The 25,815-nt window shown below is 42.0% G+C and overlaps 1 protein-coding gene across 1 annotated transcript in view; it reads right to left on the bottom strand.

The window, feature by feature from the left end:
- The window catches only part of LOC110165727 (calmodulin-binding transcription activator 1-like), a 108,606-nt gene continuing 82,791 nt past the window's right edge, over positions 1 to 25,815 (bottom strand). The window contains exons 6-23 of the mRNA XM_055160313.1: positions 25,196 to 25,267; positions 21,156 to 21,309; positions 19,545 to 19,706; positions 18,057 to 18,371; positions 16,228 to 17,447; positions 13,397 to 13,523; positions 12,510 to 12,644; positions 11,807 to 11,943; positions 10,996 to 11,192; positions 10,369 to 10,447; positions 9,797 to 10,064; positions 8,909 to 9,315; positions 6,178 to 6,326; positions 5,179 to 5,398; positions 4,956 to 5,031; positions 3,053 to 3,197; positions 2,799 to 2,870; positions 1 to 79 (exon numbers count right to left, since the gene is read on the bottom strand). Coding sequence (XP_055016288.1) covers positions 1 to 79; positions 2,799 to 2,870; positions 3,053 to 3,197; positions 4,956 to 5,031; positions 5,179 to 5,398; positions 6,178 to 6,326; positions 8,909 to 9,315; positions 9,797 to 10,064; positions 10,369 to 10,447; positions 10,996 to 11,192; positions 11,807 to 11,943; positions 12,510 to 12,644; positions 13,397 to 13,523; positions 16,228 to 17,447; positions 18,057 to 18,371; positions 19,545 to 19,706; positions 21,156 to 21,309; positions 25,196 to 25,267 — 4,014 coding nt within the window. The remainder of the gene's footprint in view (positions 80 to 2,798; positions 2,871 to 3,052; positions 3,198 to 4,955; positions 5,032 to 5,178; positions 5,399 to 6,177; positions 6,327 to 8,908; positions 9,316 to 9,796; positions 10,065 to 10,368; positions 10,448 to 10,995; positions 11,193 to 11,806; positions 11,944 to 12,509; positions 12,645 to 13,396; positions 13,524 to 16,227; positions 17,448 to 18,056; positions 18,372 to 19,544; positions 19,707 to 21,155; positions 21,310 to 25,195; positions 25,268 to 25,815) is intronic.

The raw sequence follows: 25,815 nt of genomic DNA, 5'->3' as shown, positions 1-25,815 counted from the left end.
TCACAGGCTGAAGGGGTCGAGAGGGCGGTGTGCAGCGGGGGAGCTCTCAGGAACCTTGGCCTTTCTCTGCTCTCTGGCCCTGGGGAGAAATATACAACAACAATCACATTCAGCACGAGCTTGTGTGTGTGTGTGATAAAGCTGTGCGTGCAAAAGGAGCAACTTTTCCCTCTTCACTTTCATAAGAGGAAATGACACAAACAGGCTTGGGAAAGGTGCATTATTTGCTTGTCTCCAAGGAATTAATATGGCATTAAACACATCTATATTTACCTTTATGTAACTATGGATGTTTTATGCATCAAAAAATACTTTGAAAAACATTAGTGAGCGGGGTTGCCTCTCCACAGATGTGGCCTGTTACCTGTCTCCACAGAGATAGATAAGTTTAATGCCATAGTGAGGTATATTACAGGCAAACTGTTCCTAACACTTGATATCTCCATAGACACAATGAGGTCAAATCACCGATCTGATCTGTGAAGAGGCAAGCCCACTTTTTCAGGAATTTGTGAACAATAATAACACTTGTAACTGAATAAATGCAAAATAGACAAGCTAAATGTCATATGGTGGAACATTCCAGGCAAAGTAATCACATTCCCATGGAGACAAGCACACCCTTCACCCTAAAAGTCACATAGTGCAATTTGAAAATTGTTTTTTTAACAGTAATCTTTGGATGCACTAAAACTTGGCCTCGCTGTAGTAAAACAATGTAGACAGACAAGCTTGTGACTGAAAACACATCTGCTCAAAATGTAGTTCATATTTTTCATTTTTATTTTCAAATGAAATAAATACATTCTAAGCTGGCTGTACTAATTGCTCCTTACATCAGTTCATTTACCCTGTTTTGAAAATACACATGCCATTCTATTGAAACATCCATGTAATTGTCCCCCAGGCAGCACACGGCAGCAGGTCTCTGTGCACCAGGGTCAGGATAAAGTCCTGAGTGTGAGCATGCAGCAGGCAGGAGCAGAGGAGGGGGCGTTTTACGGATTTTTCGCCAAAGTCTGAGTGAAAGAGGCTAATGTTGTAAACCTGATTTTGCCCTCCCTCTGCTCACATGCAGCAGGCAGCTCCAGGGGCCACTCACCTGCTTCAGAGGCCTGTGCTCCAGCATCGGGCTTCATGGGACAAAACAAACTGTTAGCATCAAACCGTTCTGCTAATGCTACAGGCTAAGCTAACACTAAGCTAATGCCTTGATTTCATATGACAGTGTTTCTAATTTTATTTAAAGGTCCAGTATTACACTAAAGAATGTTCCCTCCTCCAAAACACCCTTGGAGTTGGTTTTGTTTCATTCACACATGTTTGAATAACACTTTATTACGGTATTTTCCGCACTATTAGGTGCTCTGGATTATAAGACGCACTGTCATTAAATGGTCTATTTTCAAACTTTTTTCACAAATAAACCACACTGGACTTTAAAGGAAACACAACAGTGTGATGGGTCAGTGGTTTTGTTTGTTTGTCGCATTCACAGTGACTCTGGGCTTTGTTCAGTTGTGGCGTGTAGGGAGGGTGCTGTCTGGGACCGCTGGATTGTCGGCGTGTTCGCAGTGACTCAGTTGTTCAGTTGTGTCTAGAAGTGGCACACTGCACTCACTTTTTCGGTTCGTTCCTCTGTTCCGTTCCTCGTCTGCGTGGAGTGATGAGTGTGTCTGTGGGTGTGTTTCGCTGTGTGGTCGCTGTCTGCTCCATGTGTGTTTGTGTGTTCTGTGGGTGGTGCAGCTTTGTAGTTTAGTGAAGTCGTGCTGGGGCGCCCGAGTGGATTTGTGTATAATGCGCTCTGGATTGTGGGGCGCAGTCGTTTTTTGATAGAGTTAGAGGCTTAAGAGCACACCCTATAGTCCGGAAAATACAGTATTAGTCTGTCTTAGAGTGACCAAACGTCCATTATTCCCAGGACATGTCCGTTTTTTGCGTCCTGTCCTGGACTTCCGTTTTTTTTTTTCATAAAGTGATGCAAATATCCAGGTTTTCATGATCTTTCATTGGAACATTAAATTGAGCGTCTCTCGTAGTTCTCTGCACTCAGAAGGAGCGAGCAGACACAAACAGTTGGTCAGTCTGCAACACGCCGAAGCACAAATGTGTATTTAACGGTGATTTAGACAAGAAATTCTCCGTTTTCCATCCCGGTCGAGACAAGTGGAAGGTCATGTGCACAGGTTGCGAGGTGAGTGTAGCTCAAGGTCGAGGCCCCACCCCCGGTAAGGTGTCCGGAAATATGGTCACCCTAGTCTGTCTACATCTCTAAAGCTCAAAATGCTCTGTTAAAACTTGTAATGTCACGAATTGATAGACTTCATGTGAGCAGTTCCTTTTACCTTTAGTTCAAAGATATCGGCAATTCCAGGGCTGAAATCATTCAAATGATTCTAGTGAGGGTGTGTGGAGTTTAAAAACACTGTGGAGCACTTCCTGTATCACCACATGACATCATAAGGTGGAACAGAGTGTTCTGTTTGAAAAAAGAAATCTGCAGGGTTTGTGTTTTAAACATGAGAATAAAACAAAACACAACTCCAGGTGTGTGTGTGATGAGGAAACACCATTAGAACACAGATGAGAGAACAGTGTAATCTAGGCTCTTGAGTACGTTTCATTTGTATTTTTATTGACAAACGTCCTTTATCTTGCTATATTTTGTCCCACTACATCCCAGAAGCAGAGCTTTTTTTTCTCAGGTCAACATCATGCATCTTTAGGAGGTGGGAGGGAATCTGACACACAGGGATAGAGAGAATCTGCTATAATCTGATGATAGTGTATGTATTTACCTGTGACGGCAGCGGAGCAGGAACCTCAGGATTTTGCGAGCGGCCTGGTTCTGTTTTTTACTGAGGAGGCGACTGAAGATCAAAATAAAACAGACAGAAAATATAAAGGAAGCAATAAACGCAGAAACCTATGTAGAACTCACTGTAAGAGCTGAAAACACGTGTCTGGGATTGTTTCTTACGGGAGAAGAGACACTCCCATTTCACACATAACCATAGAGCATAGTAGTATAGTTGTAGAATCACTGCAGTACCTGAGCGAGTGCCTGTACGAGCGGTAATATTGCTGGATGAGAACAGCTGCGCGGCGACTTTGCTGAAACTTCTTCTGTTCGATTAAACTCCTGAAGCGGCTCTGGATCAGGACTGCAGCCAAGGTCATCCTCTTATAAGTGCATACTGAAACACAGAGTATCACAAGATGGAACACAGGCAAAAGGATCAAAAATCTGATACTAAGCAATACTAAAGCTAGGATCGAAACTAGATACTAGATACTAGATACTAGATTTGAGCAGGTATTAATACTAAAAAAGTCACATTCTTAAGACAGAAATTTCCTGAATGTTGAGTTGTATCAGAACAAGTAGAAGACCGCATAGACTAGTATACACACATGGACCAACATGAACCTACTGCACCACTGATGATCACACACATACACACATAAGACCACATGGGGAGGGGGACCAGATTTTCAAAATTAAAAACTGGACACCCTCGGTTTGTGGTGGTTGGTAATAATAAAATTGTGAATCGACTGTGTGTTATTAAGGAAAATTGTTGTGCACTCGGCTCTAACATGAGTCAGTATGTGAGTCAGTCACATTTTTTTTGTGTTTTGGTAATTTTGAAGCAGGTTTTCTGTATTTTACCAAAACAAATGACAGTTTATGTCTCTGTTTACTGTTGGCAGGATCAGATTGGTCAAAAATAGGGACACCTGGGACATTTCTTGTATAAAACTGGGACAAATCACTGGTTTTGTGTAAATCCCTGATTGATGTGGGACCCCTCAAAAATTATGTTTGTCCCACAGTCACCAACCTCGGCATCACGTGATTTTAAATTTGGTAAACAGATCAACAATGTTTTAAAATCAAGTTTTTATCATTTGCGGCTTTTATCTAAAGTTAAACCTTTTTTATCTTTTAAACTTTTTGAACAAGTCATGCACACTTTTATTTCATCACGCCTGGATGACTGTAATGCACTTTATTCCGGCATTTCACAAAACACACTTTATCGTTACTACAGTTAGTCCAAAACTCTGCAGCGCGACTTTTAACAGGAACTAAAAGGAGAGAGCACATTACCCCAATCCTCGCGTATTTGCACTTCTTGACTTTTGGCTTCCTGTTCATTTTAGAACTGATTTTAAGATTTTATTGTTCATTTTTAAAGCTTTGAATGGACTGGCTGTCTAGGACCTCATCCAAAGTTACACCCTGGCACGCTCTGAGGTCTGAGGTCCAGCTCCAGCTCTTGGTGCCTAAGACGAGACTTAAAACCAGGGGGGACAGGACTTTCTCTGTGGTCGGCCCTAAACTCTAGAACACTCTGCCCCCCCACGTCCGAACAGCCCCACAGTGGAGAGGTTTAAGTCTCGTCTTAAGACCCACTTTTATTCTCTGGCTTTTAACACCGCATGAGTTGTGTGCTCCTCTGTGTCTTTTATTTATTTATTTTTACGTGTTTTTATTGGTTTTATTGATTTCATTTATATATTGGTTTATTTTTTTCTATTCTATGATTTTGTTCTTATTTTATTTGACTGGTTTTATTATTTTAAGATGTATGTATGTAGTATGATTATTTTAGTACTTTATTTTATCATTTTATTGTTGTTATTATTATGTATTTGTGCAGCACTTTGGAAACTGTTTGTTTGTGAAATGTGCTAAAGAAATAAAGTGGATTGGATTGAAATCTGCTGGGACTGGGGAGACAGGCTCAAAACTGGGACTGTCCCGGGGGAAATAGGGACGTCTGGTCACCCTACACCTGGGAATAGAAAAGAAAGTACTACCATTTAATGGTGAAAATCACATTCTGTTGTCTAAAGAAACAGTTTTTCATGATCATCATAGTTTCAGAATCAGTATTGAGTGTTGAGTCTATTTGTTAGTAACAAAATTAAATGACAACACTAGTGGCTGGTTACCTGCTTGTATCTCTTATAGCAGCGCTGAATCACTGCTGCAATCTCTTTTCGTTGTTCCTGAATGGGACCCTGCAAAAGAAAGGAGAGCATGAGTATATGGTACAGAAGAGGGACAGCAGAGGGTCCAGAGGAGAAGGTCAGATGGAGCAGATGAGCAGAGGAGAGGGTCAGATAGAGAAGAGGATGCAGAAGAGAAGAGGAGCAGATAATGCAGACCTTGTTTTTTCGGAGGGAGAGCAGAGCTAGCCTGATGGTCTCGTACAGCTCGGCACGCTCTGACTCACTCATTGAGAATCGGGAGGAGGGACTTTTGGGACTTGGGTCTTTCACAGCTCCACAGAGAAACCGGAGTTCAGAGGGGCTGGGCTGAGGAGGCTGTTCCCCAGACAGAGAGCTCAGCCTAGGGATGGGGGAGGGAGGGCCGGGGTGGAGGAACCTAGAGAAACAGAGCAAAAAGATTAGTGCATTTGACAGGGACAGTATCTGCGATCATTATTTATCACAGTCAGTGAAGTGCAAGTTTGTGGGAAATCATGCTTCACTTTTGTCTGTGTGCTTGGCCTCAGCGTTAGAGTCAGATCATGGAGTTACAGGAGTTATTTATTTATAATAACACTAGCAGTGCTACACCCAAGCCACACTGACCACTCAGTCTGACCGCTCACATTGACCCTTGCTTGGCTGCTCTTTTACTCCTCCCTCTCTTTTTAAGTCTAAACTTGTTTGATGTTCTGCAGGATTGACAGAAGAATTGATGTTCTGTGTACATTTCGCCTCTTCCTTTTGCCTCCTGTTCCATGTGCCTTTGTGCTCTCTTTCTCTCCTCTCTCTCTTTTCAACTTGCCCCACTCCTTTGGCAATTGTTGCATTTGCATTTCTATTGTCCACAAGTAATTGTGGTAAATGCTCTTATAAACCTATTTCAGGAAAATTGAGCAGCAAAGTAAAGCATTACTTGGTTATAGGTTTTTAATTTTGTTTTCTTTATTTGAGCATAATGCATTCAAAATAATAATAATAAAAAATGCAATATTGACAAAAAATAATAATAATAATAAAAAAAAAAAGTGCAATTATGATTTTTGTCAAAATTGTTCAGCCTTACTCATCAGCACTAAAAATTCCATCCAAAATGCAAGGACGATTACTGGCAGTTTTTGGGCAGTTTAAACATTGTTTAACTGGTTAAAGTAATGAATGAATCCACTGTCTCACCTCTCGACGTCACTGAGGCACCCTGACAGAGCTGTGACATCACTGCTAAGCCCCGCCCCCCGAGAGTCTATCTCTGTTTCCATTGGCTCCTGCTTTAGTCGCTCTGACGTAGCCTCCATGATGTGGTCCGCCAACAAAGACAGGTCCATCTGAACAAAATACAAGGTTCAGTCGATTAGAAAACCGTTGTTTGTCTCTCTAGTTGATCTGCAGATGTTGTATGGAGGTTGTTTATGTATAATGGAGCATGTAGGGTATTAACTGCACTTAACACTTAACATACAGTATTTAGATCACTGTGTTACATTTTATTGTTCTGAAAATGCAAACCCTATCCCAAGACAACATATTAACATTTTAATCAGTTCCAGCTCTACACTTTCCTCCTATTCTTTTCGCTCTAAGGGTGCAATCACACTAGGACTTTAGAACTGTGCCCAAGCATGGATCGCCCCTAGAGCGTGATGCGTTTGTCCAGTGTGAGCACAATCAAACCGTGCCCAGGAGCGGCACGATTGGGACTTTGGCCCAGCTGGAGGAGATGAGCCAAAGCACGGCACAGAGCTCATGTATGAGTAGAGCCCGACCGATATAAATTTTGTTGTGGCCGATATGAAACCGATATAATGGGAGCTGGAGCTGCCAATAGCCAATATACTCACCAATATATTTAGTGATGTAAAAATTCAAAGTAATTCTTGAATTGATTAAAACACTTAGGTTTGGCTCTAGTGGATTTTAAATTGGGTTTATTTAAGCAACATTTATTGTTCTTCTGCCTCTTTGTGTCATATTTACAGACAGTAGATCACATTCTAGCTACTAGTGATGGGTAGCAGGGCTAAAGCAGGTCTAAACCAGGACTGAAAAAGGACTAAACCAGGACTAAAACAGATCTAAATGTGTAAAACAGGACTAAACCAGAACTGAACCAGGACTGAGTGTCGGGACTTGGTCTCTATCTCTCTCGTCTCTCGAGCCCAAGATTAGTCCTGGTCTATTCATTTTATGCTGAACTACAGCCAAATATGCAAGTTTTTTTCTATCCTATACACATGCGGATTTCTGAAAGTTTCGTTTTGAGCCTGCACACGGCGTGAAGAGAAATAAGAAGCATGCTCCCGTTGTTCGCTTCAAAGAGCTGGCTCTAAGAGTTGTTTCGTTTCCGACTGACCCATCACTACTAACTACTAAAGAAACTACCGCTATTAGCCTTTAGTCGTAAATACTGCGCGCCGCGGTAATTAATTATATGCATAAATGTGGATCATTCACACGTCTATTAACAGCTCATTTACATATCATATCATATCATTTACAGGTCCAGTAACAAATATACGGCAAACAGAAGAGAAAACAGTCTGTTTATGTGTGGGAGCTACAGCAGCTAATCGCTAGCCTAAACTAGCTTCAAAGTCGATGTATTTCCAATACTCACCGCTCACACAGGCTCCTCCTCACATCAAAAGTCTGCACTAATGAATGTCGTTTTAATCCAGACTCAAACCGATTGTCCGTAAAAAGAATATAATCTCAGTGTTGCGCACCGCTGCGGGTGTAAACAAGAACACGTGAGTGAAGTGACGTGACTCTGTGGTGTGTTCAGTACAGACACACACAGTCAAATGACTCCGCAGATAAATACTGATGTGGAGCCACATATTAGGACATCTATCTGTCTGTAAATTGGATTAAATGAACATAATGTAGAGAGTCTAAGATTTATAACAAGGTATAACATGCCCACGTGAAATATCGGCCCATATAGCAAGCATATCGGTTGGCCAATATTATCGGCCGATATGGGCCCTTGGAGATGTATCGCTATTGGCCGATAATATCGGCCAATCGATATATCAGTCGGGCTCTATGTATGAGCACATGCAGGACTTCACTATACAAGTACTGTGGATGCGCTGATGTTACTCATACGAGGAAAACAGTCAATAAAGTCCACTCCAAAACATACGGCAAATATGCGGTTACAATCAGGACTATGACAGACAGAAGTTTACCTGCGTCTTGTCTGCGGCTGTCCTCAGTGCTCCACACTGTTTTCATATCCATAAACTCACAGAGGAGCACATATCATAAGAATAGGCACATCTGTCTCACCATTTAATAGATATTTCATGCCACTGGACTTATTTTCTGTGCTACAAGCGATAACACTACTGTGCAACATGTAAACAAACAGAGCCATGTGATGACATTATCGACCGTGGCTCGGTTCAGTTTGTGAGTGTGGAACATAGAACTCACAGCAATCGTACTTGAGCACCGCATGGTTCTAAAGTCCTAGTGTGACCTAAGTCACTCTCCCTTTAGAACACTATCACAAGACAATCAGCGCATCCCTCTAATGAAACTGCTGCACAGTGCATCAGGTTTGTGAAGTTGTAGAGTATTGTTTTGTATCCTGCTTTTGTATATTATTTTATACCATGTTTTTAAATATTTATGGAGAATTGTTGTGTGGGAAGATGGTGACGTAGGCTTGCGGGCTGAGCACTGGAGAGAATCCAACAGCTAAAGAGGGTAGAGAGCTCAAAGAGGGTTCAAATAGGGCCCAGGAGAGATTGCTAGATTACTCAAACATATATGGATGACATCTGAAACCTCTTCAGGCATGTTTTTTGATGAGGTAACAACATTAGAACATGATAGAAAGATCAGAAAAGTCCATTGTAGTGTTGTGATGTCACCTGTGCCTCTCCCCCCGCCCGTTTACCTGCACATCCTCGCTGTCGTGGATACTGAGCAGCTCCGTGTCTCCTCTCTCGCTCACCACCCTCTGCCTCAGATGCCCTACCAACCGCTCTTTACCCATAATCCTCCGGGCCACGCTCCTCTGGCCAAGCCCCCACCGTGGCCCCCCCAAGCCCCCTGTCCTGGCCTGCAGGTGAAGGGGTGTCCTCTGGAGGTGAGGGGAGGTAATGCAGGGGAGAGGAGTGGGTTTGGTAGAGGAGTTGAGCAGAGAGGTGAGGGTGGGGGGTCCAGGGGGCAGAGGAGCCAGCTGCTGCCCAGGAGGAGTGTCAGAGCTGGGCTTGGGTCTCTTGGCCGGAGGGGCGTCTTCATGGGGGTGGCACTGATTTTGGCTCCAGGACTTTGGGTCCAGTTGAGTCTCTGTCTTCACCTCTGAGGACAAAAAAGTCAGGCATATGAGTACTGGAGCTGGTCAATAAACTTTACATCCTTGGGCAAGACACTTCACCCTCTGTGTCTGCATGTGTTAGGAGGGGTGGATGATACCAAGAATTCAGCAATTTTTAAAACAATTTGAGACACTTTTGTAAACATTTAATATCATGTTATCGTTATGGTTTGTGTAAAATAATGTGTAAATGTGTAATGTGTGTTTGTGTAAATCAATCATTAATATCAGACTATATATAATAGAAACATGATATCCATAACATGAGTAACATTTCCAGGGAGACAAGCTGGTGGTGAACCCTGTCCCAGAAAACTGACACAGTGCACCTTTAAATAATCATAGCCTTTAGAACTTATTTAAAATGCAGAGGAAAGAGACAGGCAGACAGAGATGGAACCATTTTGTTCTCAGGGTTAGTTCATTTACATTTTAAAAGATGATCTGTAAAAGCATCATGTTCACCTGTGCTCCCGCTGTGGTCCGACTCTCCTCTCCTCTGCTCTGAGCTGTCACTGTGCTGCCCTCTGGTGGTGTGTGCTGGTCTCTGCGTGCTGGGGGTGGAGGGGGGAGTCTGGAGCTGTTCCAGGAGCTCCGCGAGATGAGTGTGACCCCGAGACCGGGCGATGGTCAGGGGGAGGCGGCCGAGAGAGTCCGGGATGGACAGAGCTCTGTGGTCCCACTGGTACAGGAGGAGGGCGGAGTCAGTGTGGCCCAGAGCACATGCCCACATCTGAAAGAAGGGGTAGAAGAGGAAGAGGGGGGGGAGAAGAGATGGCCACAGAAAGTGAAAAAAAGAGTAGAAGAGGTAGAGGAGAAAAGAGAAAAGGGTGGAGGGAGATAAACAGTGAAAGGATAGAGTGAGATGAGGAAAGGCAAAGTATAAGTTATTCATTTGTACAGATACAATTTGCAGTGGACAGTATGAATTTTTCCATTTCTCCAAACCTCCATATATTTGGTGTTGTGTTCTGTTGTTGTAGATTGCTGTTGTTGTAGATTGTTGATGTGTTGTTGTTACAGACAATGAGACTCACCAGAGGAGTGCAGGAGAAGTGATCCACGTTCAGCGGGTCCACCTCCAGCTCTAGCTCGATACTGTCTGAATGTTTAGTTCTGTAAGAGACAAAGGAAATAGCTGAATATACAACATCTGTCCATGGTGTAAAGGGCCAAACCTTGTGTTGTGTCAGGAGTAACACACTGCAAAAGTAACAAATAAACTGCACTTTTAATTTGAACATTACGTTGAGTTGCAGTTGAACGAACGTGTATGAAAAGTTAGTCTCTAACATGTTCAATAGCAGAATATTGTCAAATTGAACCTGAAGAAAATCTTTCTCATCTTTTATGTGGTGGTTATTCACTTTTTGTGGTGATTACATTGTTGTAATACATCGGGGTTTCATTTGTATGTAATGTGGGAATCCACTGACTATCTCTCTGTTCACAAATAGGAAGTTCCACTGTCCTGGTGTTTATCTAGGAATTTTACATCGAAACACATCATAAGTGAGCAAACAATTCCAAATTTGGCACAGGGAATATGTTCTATGACTCCACCTCAGCAAACACCTGGGGACCTTTCTGCAGATCGTGATTATCCTATTTCATACTGTATTTCTGTAGTATTCCTTGACTGTGGTCTCAGTCGTGTCTCTCACCTCCATCGCCGTAGAGCGTTGATTAACCCTGCGTAGCCCTGAGCAGCAGCCAGGTGCAGAAGAGTCATCCCTCTGGAGTTTTTACTGTGATCCAGGTCTGAGCCAGAAGCCCAGCACGACTGCGCCATCATCTGTTCACACAGAGACAGTACACGCGCCTCAAACGAACTCTGCTCCAAACACTGAGGAGACAAGACCTGCATTTTAGTATGAGGACAAAGGCATTTTTCATCTTTTAATCATGTTATTGGTGGTTTACAGATTCTAGAATGTGATGATGTCGGGGCAAGAGACAGTTTTACCTTTTGATACATACTTTGATACAACATTCCCTGGGAGTGTGATGCTAACAAAAAGCACTACTCTGTCTGAAGCTCTGTTATTCAAGTTAGATTTTAATCAGAACTTTATTATAACACAATGTAACTCTAAAGAACTGACTTAGAACTATTCACCAGAGGCTCCTGAAAATGTGTTGTTTAAATCCATTTTGTATTTTTTTTCTTGAGTTTCCAAATGATTTTAAAACTCTGTCTTAATGGAAATATTCCAAAAGGTAAATTTACAAATGTTGAACCTGATCATTTCCATTAGCTACTAGAGCCAAGACCTCATTGCATTACAAGAAAAACATGCTTTTTAACAATATTCATTGGAGCTGTTCCCATCTGTATTAAATATGTTTGCCCTGTACAATGTGGTCATGTTCTCTGAGCAACAGAATACCAGTAAGAGTATTTCTAACCTGGTAGACATAAAATGACTTTTTTATATTTTAAAGGTGCAATATGTAACTTTCCCCTTGTCTCACCTGCTCTATCGCCCCTCCTTCGGCTCCTCCTCCTTTGGGACCTGTGGAGTCAGAGTTGAGATTTGGATTTGAGATTTCGGCCATCCTCTGCTCCATCTGCTCCAGTCGCTCCAGGATCGACATTCGGAACTGTGTATCTAACAAAACAGACAAGACAAATTAAAAACGTGATTTAACGAGCCTGTACCTGATTTTTCCCATCTGAGTATCTGAGTAAAATGTGTCTCAAGCTGCTCTTAAGGTCAAAATAAGTCCACTGTTTGCATCGAATTCTAAAGCACTTTATAGTGAAGATACAGTAAAGTATGAATAACCTTAAAGGTGCACTATGTTCTGTATTCTGTATTCTGGAGGGTCCAGCTCCATCTTATCTCCATGGAGATGTTAAAGCTCTGAATGTTACTCAGTAAGGCATTAAACTTAATATCTTCAAGGACACAAACGTAACTGCCAGGCCAAGTGACAGGTCAGATCTGGGGAAATGGGAGCCCTGCTACAGTAAGAATTTTTCCAGGGTATTCTTGAGCAATATAGATACTCCATAGTGATATAAATACTACAGGTATGTTTAATGCCATACTCTGGAATATTGCATAGTGTCATATATTTACATGATTCTTTCTTACAACAAAAGACAGGGGCCGGGGCCAGATTCTCTTTTCTGTGTGTGTGTGTGTGTGTTGTGCTGCAGACTTGTGCGTACCGTCCAGAGAGAGCCAGTCGTGCTGAGAGGAAGGCAGAGCGGGCAGGTCTCGAGCTTTGTACTCAAACACCACAGATGAGGAGATGACCTCTCCTCCCATGGCCACCTGCAGCATCACCAGACCTGTGTCGTGAGCTACACACAAACAACACACACAAGAGTTATTTAAACACATCAGACACACCTGCGTCGTGAGCTACACACAACAGTAAGAATCAGAGGAATTAAAGGTCTTATATTACACCAAAGTGACTCTTGTGAATTTTAAGCCACGTTAGAATATAGTTTCCTCCTCACAAACAGACCAGAAGTTGTGTTTTGCTTCATTCACACATGTTTAAGTAACTCTTTATTCCTTTATTATTAGTCTGTCTACGTCTCCAAATTTCAAAATGCTCTGTTCCATCTCGTGTCTCATGAAGCTGTTGTTTTCAAGTTAACTGCTCCATTTACCTTTAGTTCAGTAGAGATTGGCAAATACAGGGTAGAAATGATCTGATTCTAGTGAAGGTGTATGGAGTTTAAAAACGTGGAGCATTTTCTGTATTACCACATGACAGGCTCTGTATTGCCGGCTGTACTAAGCAGTGACACACATAGGATTCGGCAAAAAGTACTTCTTCCTATTCATAGGAGCTGCCAACGTTTTTTTTAATACAGAAATCAGCGGACTTGTTTCTTTTATTAAGTTGTTTTAGATTGAGATTTAACATCACATAAGAATCCACAGGTGTCCTAGATTATAACTATAGAGGACACACAAGCACAACATGTTCTGTAATAGAGAAGTTCCTAAAATGTGCCATATACAGTAAGTGGTGGATTTGTACTTGAGTCTTATTCTTTGGTGTTTCTCTAGTATATTAAATAAAAAGTATGTTCCTCACCAGGGCAGTAGCAGCGCAGGACTCCAGGCTGGATGAGAGCTGCTGGGACACTGATGTGGTCAAAGAAACAGCTGTAATCTGAAGTGGACTCCAACCAGGGCCCAGTGATCAGCACCTTCACCCCACCCTGGAATATATATATATATATATATATATACACATACAATACATATACTGTGAAACATAAACCAATACCTTCACCCCACCCTGGAATATACCGGAAATATACTGTGAAATATAAACCAATATACAATACAATACAATACAATACAATATCTTTCATGCCCTGAGCGCCTGAGACAGTGGTTGCAGCGTACAGTAGCATTTTTTATTTCTTATTTTTCTATTTTATTTTGACCTGTGCATTTACATTTATATAATTATGTCTTAGTTGACACATCTCTTGCTCTTTTTAAAATAGTAATAATAAAATTAGTATAATATAAGTATAGTATAATTAGTATAATAAAATAATAAAAATAGTAAAGGTAAAAATACTAATAATAAATTCTAAATAAGTAGAAACTAGAATTTATTATATATAATATATATATATATATATATATATATATATATATATATATTTTTTTTTTTTTTTTTTTTTTTTTTTTTTTGTGATGTGTGATAATTTCCCTTATGGATCAATAAAGTTTGTCTAAGTCTAAGTCTGTACATCGTCACCCGCTCTGAAATAAATGTAGAAAATATTTCATATTAATACTTTTTAACATACACTTTTTCTTCATTACTTTTTCAATTGGAATGCAGATTACTATATTGAATTTCCTGCATCATAATTCATCAGATTTCAATAAACACAGACACATGGACATGGATAATTAAATACAGCAAAGCCACAGAATCAATGTTCTATTGAAATTTCATCAAACACTATGAGAGGCCCGCTCTGAACATTTAACGTCTCCTGCAGAAGGGTTACTCTGAAAAAACATGTGGATGATGCAACAGATGACTCTTCATACTGTTGTTGTGTCCTTGGGCAAAACACTTCACCCAACTTGCTTTTATGTGTGTGGTGTGGGAGTGATGCCACTGTAGGTGTCAAAGAGAACACAAATTGGCAATAGCAGCCACATGTCTGTGACTCAGGACAGTTGTGGCTACAACGGTCATTTACCAGGACTGTTGTGTGAAGAGTACAGTCTAACACGGAGTGAAGAGTCTAAAGCGGAGTGATTTTCTACTAAAATATTTGAATTATATTTTCTATTAAAATATTGTTAATTTTTTGTGCTGTTTATCACAACAGCGTCTCCAGTGCCTCTGTACGTGGCCCCTCCCACCAGAGCAGCACAAATGAAGACTTGTCTCTTTCCAAACGCTCTTAAAAGACGATTGTTTTGACTGTTGACCGCGACACCCTCATCAACAAAATGTCCAAAATGAGAAAAGTGGAGCCAAGTGCAGGATTTTCCAAGAAAAATTGACTTATTCCTATTTGCAGACAAGTTCATGTTAAAACATTGTGTTGAAATTGTTTCAGGTTGTTCATAATATTATAATATTTTGTAAAAGAAAGAGTTCATCAATTAAAAAAGATTTCTGTAATAGATTTGCATTTCTCTGCACAAATATTTGAACTTATTTTTATGTTTGGAGTTTATATGCCATGAGTTTTCTGATCCGGCCCCTTTGGGATCAAAGTAGGTTGGATACGGCCCCCGGACCAAAATGAGTTTGACACCCCTGTTCTAATGTGTCTTAGAGTCCTTATGCAGAATATTCGTGGGTGTCAGGGTTCTGCTTAAATGTGCCATTTTGAGGACTTTTCCAAAGATAACAGTTTTTGTTTGGAGTTGTTAATCACTATGACAAAGGTCCTACTTTGTCCTTCTGAACCCATGTATAGTGTAGTATATATATTTGAGTACAGTTTTCTCTGACCCTCTGACATGTGCCCGTGCCTGGAATCACGGAAGTAAAGTCACTAGAAATATTTCTATTCTAGTTAAAGGTGAAAAGGTCCATATTACACTATTTTCTGCTCTATGTTATATTGTTGTTTCTTCATCAAAAAAGTAGCTGGAGTTGTGTTTTGTTTCATTCACACAGTTCTTTTCTTAAACAGAAAGGTGCTCCACTATGTTTTTAAACTCCACACACTTTCACTAAAATCATTTGGAAGATTTCAGCCCCGGTCAACTGTCAATCTCCACTCAACTAAAACTAGAATGTAGCTGTTAGCTGCTAGCTTGAAAACTATTGTTTCATGACATCACAAGGTGGAACAGAGCTTTCTGAACTTTGGAGATATTGTATAGACAGACTAATAATAAAGAGTTACTCAAACATGTTTGAATGAAACAAAACACAACTCCAGCTCTGTTTCTGAGAAGGGAACATTATAACATGTCTAAACCCTCAGTGGAGTCAGTTTGCATAATGCAGGACCTTTAATTATGAATGAAAAGTGTAAAGTAGATCCAAGTTCTACTTTAAATTCCCAGAGCCCCAAACCAGACCAGAACTAACTCACAGTTACAAACAGAGCATTTATCAGAGCTAGAATATATTCTGTTTGACTAAACTATTTAGAATTCAGCATTTTAGTCAACTACAACTAGCTTAAAACAAAAAGTAAATAGACCCGGAGTTGTGTTTTTTTTCATTCACACAGGTTTGACATAAAAACCCTGCAGATTTAAGATGAGCTAATCTCTCAAACAGTAAACACTTCCATCACAAAGATCAACATTTGATTTATTTTTAGTTGTGATGAGGAAACAACAGTAGCACATAGATCAGAACATGTTATCTGATGGAACCACATAGTTGTGTTGTTGTGTCCCTGTGCGTGTGATCACACTCACCTCTGGATAGGACCACTCGGGCGAATAGTCCGTCACTCCGAACAGTCTCCCAGTATCCTGTAGCAACCCCAGCGACGCCTGCTCCACCGCTGCCCCCTGCAGGTGAGTCTGTGCACTGCCTTGTTCCTCTGCCCCGGCCCCCTCCTGAGTCATCATCACCCCTCCCCCCACCCCTGCCCCTGAGCCCTCCACCGAGATGAAATCATTGATCAGATCTGAAAACTGGCTCCCAAACGAAGCCTCGAACCCTTCTAAACTTATGCCCGCCCCCGATGCGTTGGTATTGGCTGTCACTCCTTGCTGGGGCATCGGCGAGCTGTACAAACTACCATCTATGCTGCCATTCTGAGCTATAGACTGTGGACTTGTGCCTACAGAATTCACCCCATTGCATAAAATTTCACTTTCCCCCGAATTGGCCGCTTCCTCTTCTCTTCCTCTGTTTTCTTCTTGCAAATAGTGTTCAACTTTGACCCCAGTCGCGTACGCATCCTCTGATTTCAACATCAAATCTTCGTTGCTATCTACCGCTTTATCGCTAGATTTGGGTTGATCGTTTTGCCCATCCAAAGTGGAATTCCTCCCACACATGGTTTGCTGATCGGGGCTCGCCTGTTGCAAATGTGCGTGGTTCTCGCCTCCATTAGTTGTGACTGGGGATGCATTTGAAACATTGGATAACGCAATGTAATTTTGGCTTTCTTCTTGGCTGGCCTCTGTGGAATTGCTTGGGAGCGTTTGATTTGTTTGCGGAGAAGTCTGGAGGAAGAGGGTGGGAGACGGGTGGTGCGCCTGTTGGGCTAAACTTGATGACATAACAGCGCTAAAATCCATCTGCTCCAGAGTCGTACTTGGGCTCAAACCAGTGGATTCGTAGCCGCTCTGATTGGCCAGTGGCTGCTCCAGATTTGTAGCTTCTGTTTTGATGTTATTAACCAGCGCAGAATTGTAAAACACATTGGTAGGGCAGTGAATTTCGTCGTTTCGGTTGCAGTTTTGGTTCTTGCCTCCGCCGTAGGTTTGGCCTTGTTTGGGGTTGTTGAGGAAGCAGTCGGGGTCAAAGGTCATGGTGGTTTCGGGAAGGCTGACCCCCGCGCTGGAGTCCAGAGAGCTGGAGAGGACGAGCTCGCCCCCGTCGCCCAACCCCACCCCTCCAGAGAATGAAGGAAATCGCTGTGAGTTTTCAGGAGTCACGGCCAGAAGGATACCAGTCGCCAAGCCTGGGAAATGATACAAAAATATAAGTTACAAGCCAGATCTGTACAGAGGTGATGCCATTCACAGCAAAAATTATTGTTAAGCTATTTCTGAGCAATAACAATCACTGTAATTAACTACATTTTCTAAGTCAGACATCAGTTGCCCCTGAGAAATGAAGGCATCTGGCTGGTCTGTTATTAATGTTCATATCTTGATTTAAGGACAAAATAGGGAAATAAAGCAACATGTTGTGCAGCAATTACAGAGAGAGGTTTTTCAATAGAGAGTGAACTGGAGCCAGAGTCGATGGAGCCGAGTCACTACTGTGCTCACCTCCTATTTATGTCCATTTATATAACAACTTATGGCAGCAGATGTGACAGACATATGTTTTCCAGTAATTTACCAAATGTAAAACTATGTTAAATATTGACCACTGGCTCCATCCCATCAAACCAAGTCTGAAACATGAAACCTGTCATTTGCACTTCAGTCACACTCACACTTCCCTGTCCCAGTGCACATAGTTGCTGTTACACTTTATGTATTTGCTGAGCCTGAAATGTTTCGCAGTGGCTCTTTAATCAGACTCTCACGTGTCCCTGTACACAAGTGTTACACTCTCTCACCTGTAGCAGCTCCCTCGTGTGCAGGCCCCAGCAGATGTGTGTGTCCAGTGGAGTAAACAGATTCTCCAGTCAGAGTGGTCACCTCGGACATGAACACGGCCGTGCTCTGGTTTAGCCCCGCCCCCATGGAGGAGAGGGCGGGGCTGTCGGCCATGTCCGAGCCCATGGAGAGGGGAGAGTTCTGGGTGGTGTCTGGAACCTCCACCTGGGCCGTGTTGGTCGAGGATGACACCTCCATGCTACTCTGTGGGAGGAGCGAGGGTTTGGGGAGGCGGCCATTTCTACGATCAGACCCACGACTTCTGCTCGACACCGCTGCACACAACACACAACACAACGTGTGTGATAATACTACAGATATACTATAGTAATACTGCAGCTACTTTATGCCACTGACACAAATACTCCAGTTTCTGTCACCTGCATCTATATTTCATTATTTTAGTCAATGAGATTCACTTTACACGCATCACTTGTTTTAATTCACTTCTTATGTTTATTAAAGCTGCATGATGTAACTTTCCTGTGCTGTCAAAGAATCTACAGTTACCGTATTTTCCGGGCTATTAGGCGCTCTGGATTATAAGGCACACTGTCATTAAATGGTCTATTTTCAAACTTTTTTCACAAATAAACCGCATGGGACTTTAAAGGAAACACAACAGTTGGATGGGTGAGTGGTTTTGTTTGCTTGTCGCGTTCACGCGTTCAGTTGTGGCGTGTAAGGAGGGTGCTGTCTGGGACCGCTGGATTGTTGGCGTGTCGCAGTGACTCAATTGTTCAGCTGTGTCTAGAAGTGGCACATTGGACTCGCTTTTTCGGTTCGTTCCTCCGTTCCTTTCCTCGTCGGCGTGGAGTGTTGAGTGTGTCTGTGGGTGTGTTTCGCTGTGCAGTCGCTGTCTGCGCCGTGTGTTTGTGTGTTCTGCAGGTGGTGCGGCTTTGTGGGACACCCAAGTGGATTCATGTATAGGGCTCTCTGGATTGTGGGATGCATGGTCGTTTTTTGATGGGGTTGGAGACTTAAGAGCGCGTCCTATAGTGCAGAAAATATGGTACTTTCTGAAAATGACATTATGTTGTATAAAAGAGTGTTTATATTACTATTGTATCAAAAATATCATCAAGTATCAAGCCTTTTTCTTGTTTCCTCATCACACACAGACCAGAGTTCTTCTCTCAATCACTCTCAATCACTCTCAATCACTCGTTCCACCTTGTGATGTCATATGGTAATACTATTAAACTCTATAAAACTTCAGTAGAATCATTTGGATGATTTCAGGCCTGGAATTGTCATTCTCTACTGAACTAAAGAGCTTTCCACATGAATACTACCACTACATGACATCACAAGGTGAAACAGAGCATTTTGAGCTTTCGTTTTTGAGGAGGTAACAGCATCCTAACCGGACTCAAAGCTCACAAGAGTCCCTTTAGTGTAATGTAAGAGCTTTAAAGCATGTGTGTTTGTAGTGAGGACGTGTGTACCATTGGTGGAGGTCTCTGTCTGTCCCTCAGACACGTCACTGTTCTGAACCTCACTGGCCTCGCTCTCCTCGCTCTTCTCCACACCCACTCCAGGCTCCTGCTTCGACGAGATGATCCTCTGCTTCACACTGGAACATTTCTGATGCAGACTGCTCCCTGCACCTAAGCAACAGACAGAGAGAGAGAGAGAGAGAGAGAGAGAGAGAGAGAGAGAGAGAGAGAGAGACAGAGAGAGAGAGAGAGAGAGAGAGAGAGAGAGAGAGACAGAGAGAGAGAGAGAGAGACAGAGAGAGAGAGACAGAGAGAGAGAGAGAGACAGAGAGAGAGAGAGAGAGAGACAGAGAGAGAGAGAGAGAGAGAGAGAGAGAGAGAGAGACAGAGAGAGAGAGAGAGAGAGAGAGAGAGAGAGAGAGAGAGAGAGAGAGAGAGAGACAGAGAGAGAGAGTCACTTTTGCTTTTTATTTGTATTTTGAACTAAAAAAGTGACATACTGTGGCTTTAATATTGGAAAAGCAAGATAATCCCTAAATCTGTGGCTAGCTCACTCCAGACCTTCTCTTGCCTTCTTTTTGCTGTGGTCCATATAAATCTTTCTAATCCCATTAAAATAATTTGTTAAGAAATTACAATTTTATTAGACGACTTACAGCTTGCAGCCCTAATACAGGATGTCATAAAATGCAAATATGTGACGGTGAAGTCCTGGCTTGGGTCTAGTTTTGTAAGTGAATCTAGTATGAGGGGAGAGTGTGTGCTGTTGTTCTCCTGCACAGTTGCAGTGTCAGAGCTGACCAGCAGGAGGAAGCATGGGGCAGGGTGAGCAGCACAGGCTTCACAAACTACACAGGCTCACACTGTTCAAGGTCAAACTATTAAACAGGATATTTGTGCTCCTGCAGCAAAGATTCAAGTTACACCAGGGTCAGCCTCAAAACTACTCTGTTCCTGAACTGATTAAAAAGTGACGGTCCTGATTAAGGTCTGGTTTAATCCTGGTTTAGTCCTAATTTAGTCCTGGTTCAAGGTTAAGGTTAATTTTTATTACCCCATAGGGAAATTTGACCGTCCTTCAGTGTCTCTGGGTTAAACCTGTCAGGGGCAGGAAGACAAGCTCCACATCTTGACCTGGTCTGGGTCAGGACTCCTTCAGCTGGACCATTTGACCTGTTGTGCATGTTTTGGGTTCATGGGGAAAACTGGAGGAAACTCACTCAGACACAAGAAGAACATGCAAACTCCACACAGAGAGACCGGGAGTCGAACCTGCAACTGTCTAAGCTGTGCTTTACTCCTGGTTTAGTTGTGGTTTAGTCCCGGTCCAGTCTTGGTTTAGTCCTGCTTTAGTCCTGGTTTAGTCCTGATTTAGTCCCGGTTCAGTCCTGGTTTAGTCCTGCTTTAGTCCTGGTTTAGTCCCGGTTCAGTCCTGGTTTAGTCCTGCTTTAGTCCTGGTTTAGTCCTGGTTTAGTCCTGGCTCAGTCCTGGTTTAGTCCTGGTTTAGTCCTGGTGCAGTCCTGGTTCAGTCCTGATTCAGTCCTGGTTCAGTCCTGCTTTAGTCCTGGTTTAGTCCTGGTTCAGTCCTAGTTTAGTCCTGGTTTAGTCCTGGTTCCTCACACATAGGCTTGAGTTGTCCGATGAGTTCCTCTTTGCTCCATTTGGCCCATTCCTTTCTGTCTGTGTTGATGGAGCAGAGCACAGGACCACAGGGTTTCCCACTGTCGTCCACCGCAGGCACGTTCAGGTAATGCACCAGCACGATGTCAGGGTTCTGCACACAACACAAAACACACATGTGAGCAAACACACACACACACACGCGCAAATACACAAACAAACATGCACACAGGAGCAAACACACACTTATAAACAAAAAAACACAGAAACAAAACATACAAATACACATAAAAAAAAAAAAAAAAAAAAAAAACACACACACAAAAAAACACAAAAAAGTAAACAAACCCACACAAACAAACACACTAATAAACATAATCAAAGCATAAACAATTGTGATGATTTTTAATTTTTTTTTTAATTTGCAGTGAAAAGTATTACATTTGATTGTATGGTCCAATTCAGCAGGAAGCCTGTGGGCCAACAAAAACTGTTCTGAGGGCCTCATTTGGCCGCCGGGCCATTTGCACAGTCTGTCTTGAGTGTGTACAGGACCCGTGTGTGCGATGTGTGTGATCCAGGCTCTCGAGCAGTGGGCTGTGGCTGTACACAGGCACTTATAGAGAGAATAAAGAAGTGCACTAAAGTGTGATGTCAACACAGAGCTCAGCTCCAGTCAAATGAAGCTGATGGGGCCTGCAGTTACACAAGAACATTTCTGCTGATTTGGATCCTAGTTCCATATGAGGAAGAGGAGTTGATTTACAGACAAAACAGCAAAATAAAAACAGGATCATGTCGAGTGGGTAATATAAATTTTTAAGAGTTTAAAGATGATGGAGCCGGAAGTACTGCCATGTTCACTTCCTGTTTGGAACATGGTGGCTAGTGGGTTAGCTATGCCCATACACTCTGATAGAAAGAGAGAGAGGGAGGGAGGAAGAGAGGGAGGGAGGGAAAGAGGGAGGGAGGGAGAGAGGGAGGGAATAGAGAGTGTAGGTCATAGAGGAGGTCAGACTTGGCGTGTCAGATATGCTTCTCTCACCTCCATAAAAAATTTAACAACACGCTCCTTTCATCACTCTCTCCTTTAGCTCTATTTACTCTCTCTCTCTCTCTCTCTCTCTCTCTCTCTCTCTCTCTCTCTCTCTCTCTCTCTCTCGTGATCAAAATAGAGCAGAAAGAGTCTAATGTAGTTCTGGTTTAGTCCTGATTTAAAATTAAACCTCAGCATTGAGAGGAACCAGAATTTAAATCAAGACTAAACCTGGACTAAACCAGGACTCTCTCACTCAGAAAACACTCTGCTCCACCTTGTGATGTCACGTGGTAATTCAGGAAGTGCTCTTCTGTGTTTTTAAACTCCACACACCTTCACTAGAATCATTTGGATAATAGTTGTTTACTTGAAAACTGCCACGACCTGACATCAGAAGGTGGAGTAGATCATTTGGAGCTTTGGAGATTCAGACAGACTAATAAAGGATTACTCAGACAAGTGTGAATGAAACAAATCCCAACTCCAGGTTTTGTGATTTTGAGGAAGGAACAACATTAGAACATGTCTTAAATGGAAATGGAAACTAGTGCTTTTGCTGTAACCTCCACAACTGAGCTCATTATTTAAAGTCCAGTTCATAACCAGAATAAGAGACTCAATTACAGTGGGCGGATGATCAAAGATTTTGGAGATATGCAAAAGTCAAAAAGTATAGCAGTTATAACAAAAAATGCTGAGGAAAAAAAAAAAAAAAACACTTCAAAAAGAAACAGATATAATGCATTGTAAGTCCAAGAGATCTTTCTGTACTTTTGAAAATCCTTTGAAAACACAACATTTTGTGCATGAATGAATATTTGATCCTTCAAGGACTTCTTTCCATTCAAAGACATCATATGTTGCTGTAAACTGTTCATCACTATGGCAACAGTCCCTATAGTCTCTATTCACGCTTACATCACAAACCAGGAAGACATTTGAATGTGATGAAAACCTCCGGTGTAGTTCCCGACACTGGACTCACCGACCCACTGTGATCAAACCCACTGAAGTAAAATGAAAACTGCAGATGTATGTGCTGTTTGGAACCATCTGCAATTTGGCCTCATCTCTTTTAATTAGACTTAGACTTAAAGGGACAGTTCAGAATTTTGTACATAGGACCTCATTAGTGATCCAGAGTACTGTAGATGTGTGGAGTGCATGTCAATGGTCATAGTTATCCTGCCACTAAAAACAGTCTTACCCACTCCACAAAACACCCGAAACAAATCTATTATTACACCAGACTGTCCATGTAAATGTCTGTGTTGATAGAATAAGTTTAGAAGTAAAACTAACCTTGTATCACGTGAATCGTCTCATGTTGAGGGACTATTTTCTCGGCAGCAGCGGATTTTTACTTTGCTCTAGTTAGTCGTGATGATGTGAACATGGCCATAACTGTAACTGCAACAGACTTCTTCATGTGCTCTATGTGTCGCTAAACAAACTATCACAGAACCAGTTGGTGCTAGGCAAGCCCCGGGGTTCCAAAATGGCTGCACGTCCAAGCCAATGGGCCAAGCTCAAAGGAGCATGATTCCAGATTAGCCTTTAGCCCGGCGAGGTACTTCCAGTGGCTGTGGGCCGACCGAGCATGTGCAGTAGTGTCTTTTCTCCTGCAGGCACACGCCAATGCACGAGAACGCACGCACGGAGTGCGAGCTCGTGTATCTAAGTGATGAATGATAAATGGTTTTTAAGACAACTGAAGGATTTTGAGCTGAGAAAAAGTGTATGATCTAAAAATAGGTACAAATCGCCACAAAATCCAATATTTTTGAAAGCTGTAGGTCCCTGTCAGACGAACACGAGCAGTTTGTGATGACATTGTCTCTATGAGAAAAATCTTCTCTTGGCCCATGGGATTTATTCCACTGTAGTACCAGTGAGTGTCACTATGTTAACTTGAGGCAGCTACAAGCAGCAATAGTGTATCCAGTTATTTTAATAGATCCATGGTGCTGGTGATATCAGTCCACCACTGCAGAGCTTTCTATCAGGAAGTACAACTCACTGTTGCTGCTCAGACATAAATCCTTCAAATACAAAGGTTAGTTTTACTTCTAAAATTATTCTATCAACACAGACATTCACATGAACAGTCTGGTGTAATAATAGATTTGTTTCGGGTGTTTTGTGGAGTGGGTAAGACTGTTTTTAGTGGCAGAATAACTATGACCATTGACACGCACTAGTCTAGCACCAGCGACCTCTGCAAATACAAGGACTGGATGAAATATTTTTTAAAGTATCTCCACACGTCTCCAACACTCTGGCTCTCTAGGAAATGAGGTCCTATGTCCAAAATTCTGAACTGTCCCTTTAAACTTAGACAAACTTTACTGATCGACAAAATGATTTGGATACATTAGTCACACATCACAATGTAATAGAATAAGAAAGAGCAAAAATATAAATGGTAATAATAAATTCTAAATAAGTAACCAAAAAAAAAAAAAAAGCAAGAGACACATGTCAAAAAAGACATAATTATATAAATGTAAATATACAAGTCAAAATAAAATAAAATGAAATAAATTGAAATGAAATGAAAATTTAATAAAATAAAATAAAATGAATTGAAATGAAATGAAAATAAGATAAAATGAAATAAATTGAAATACATTGAAAATAAAATAAAACAAAATAAAATAAAATAAATTGCATGTACCCAGTGCGCTCAGAGTTGTGCGTCAGTGAGGAAATGATGAAAACTGAGTTACGGTTGGAATAGTTGATTATCCGAAAATAATGAAACACTACAACAATATGAAGATGAAGAAAACTGTCATTTTCTCATTTTTCCTAGTTTTTGTACGACTTCCGACCGAGAACAGAACCCACTGTTTTTTGTTTCCAAACGTCCTCCTGCTTTGTGACATAAGCGTGAACAGAGCCTATTGTTCATACTTCAGAAACCCATGAATAAAAGTGTAAACAATGAGGTAGGTCAAAGGTCATACATGTGAAGCAGGAGGGAGGGGGCGGGGCTTACCTGCAGCAGCCAATAGCATCTGCGGTGGAAGGTGGGGATGATGGAGGAGTGGACGTAGCACCCATACAGACACTGGAGAGAGGAGAGGTCAAAGGTTAGTTGAAAGGGTCACGGAGGGGTCACAGAGGGGTCAGGGAGGGGTCACGCGGGGTCAGGGCTAAAGACGGGAAAGTCCAGCTCAGGTTTGACTCATTTACAGCAGGAAAGAAAACGTGTTTGATTCTTAACATGTGCAGTGATAAGAATCCAGGTGAAGTTTCTGATTTGACGTCCCAGTTGGACACAGCAGATATGACATATGTAATGGTCATTCATGTTACCTAGCAACCATCATGTTCATCAGGGCGAGAGCTAAGTGAATGTACACAACAGTTCTGATTTCACCAATAAAACACACTGACGACTGCAGCAATTACTCCACTAATCGTGACCTTTTCATAATCGTAATCGTTCTCAGGACTACACACAAAGAGTGGCTGACAGCGTCTCTCCCGCCCCCTCTCATGATCTTTCTCCCTCCTTCTCTTTCCCCTTCTCCTTCCTCCTCATCTCTTTCTCTTAATCTTCCAATCTTCCTCCTGCTCTGTCCCTCTCTTCTCTTCCCGCTTCTTTTTCTCTCC

Source organism: Boleophthalmus pectinirostris, unplaced genomic scaffold (assembly GCF_026225935.1).
Source record: "Boleophthalmus pectinirostris isolate CB_2022bp ecotype Guang Dong unplaced genomic scaffold, ASM2622593v1 HiC_scaffold_3, whole genome shotgun sequence".
NCBI classification, from domain to species: Eukaryota; Metazoa; Chordata; class Actinopteri; order Gobiiformes; family Gobiidae; genus Boleophthalmus; species Boleophthalmus pectinirostris.
Note: the sequence above shows the minus strand (reverse complement) of the source record. Positions and strands in the feature narration are given on the sequence as shown.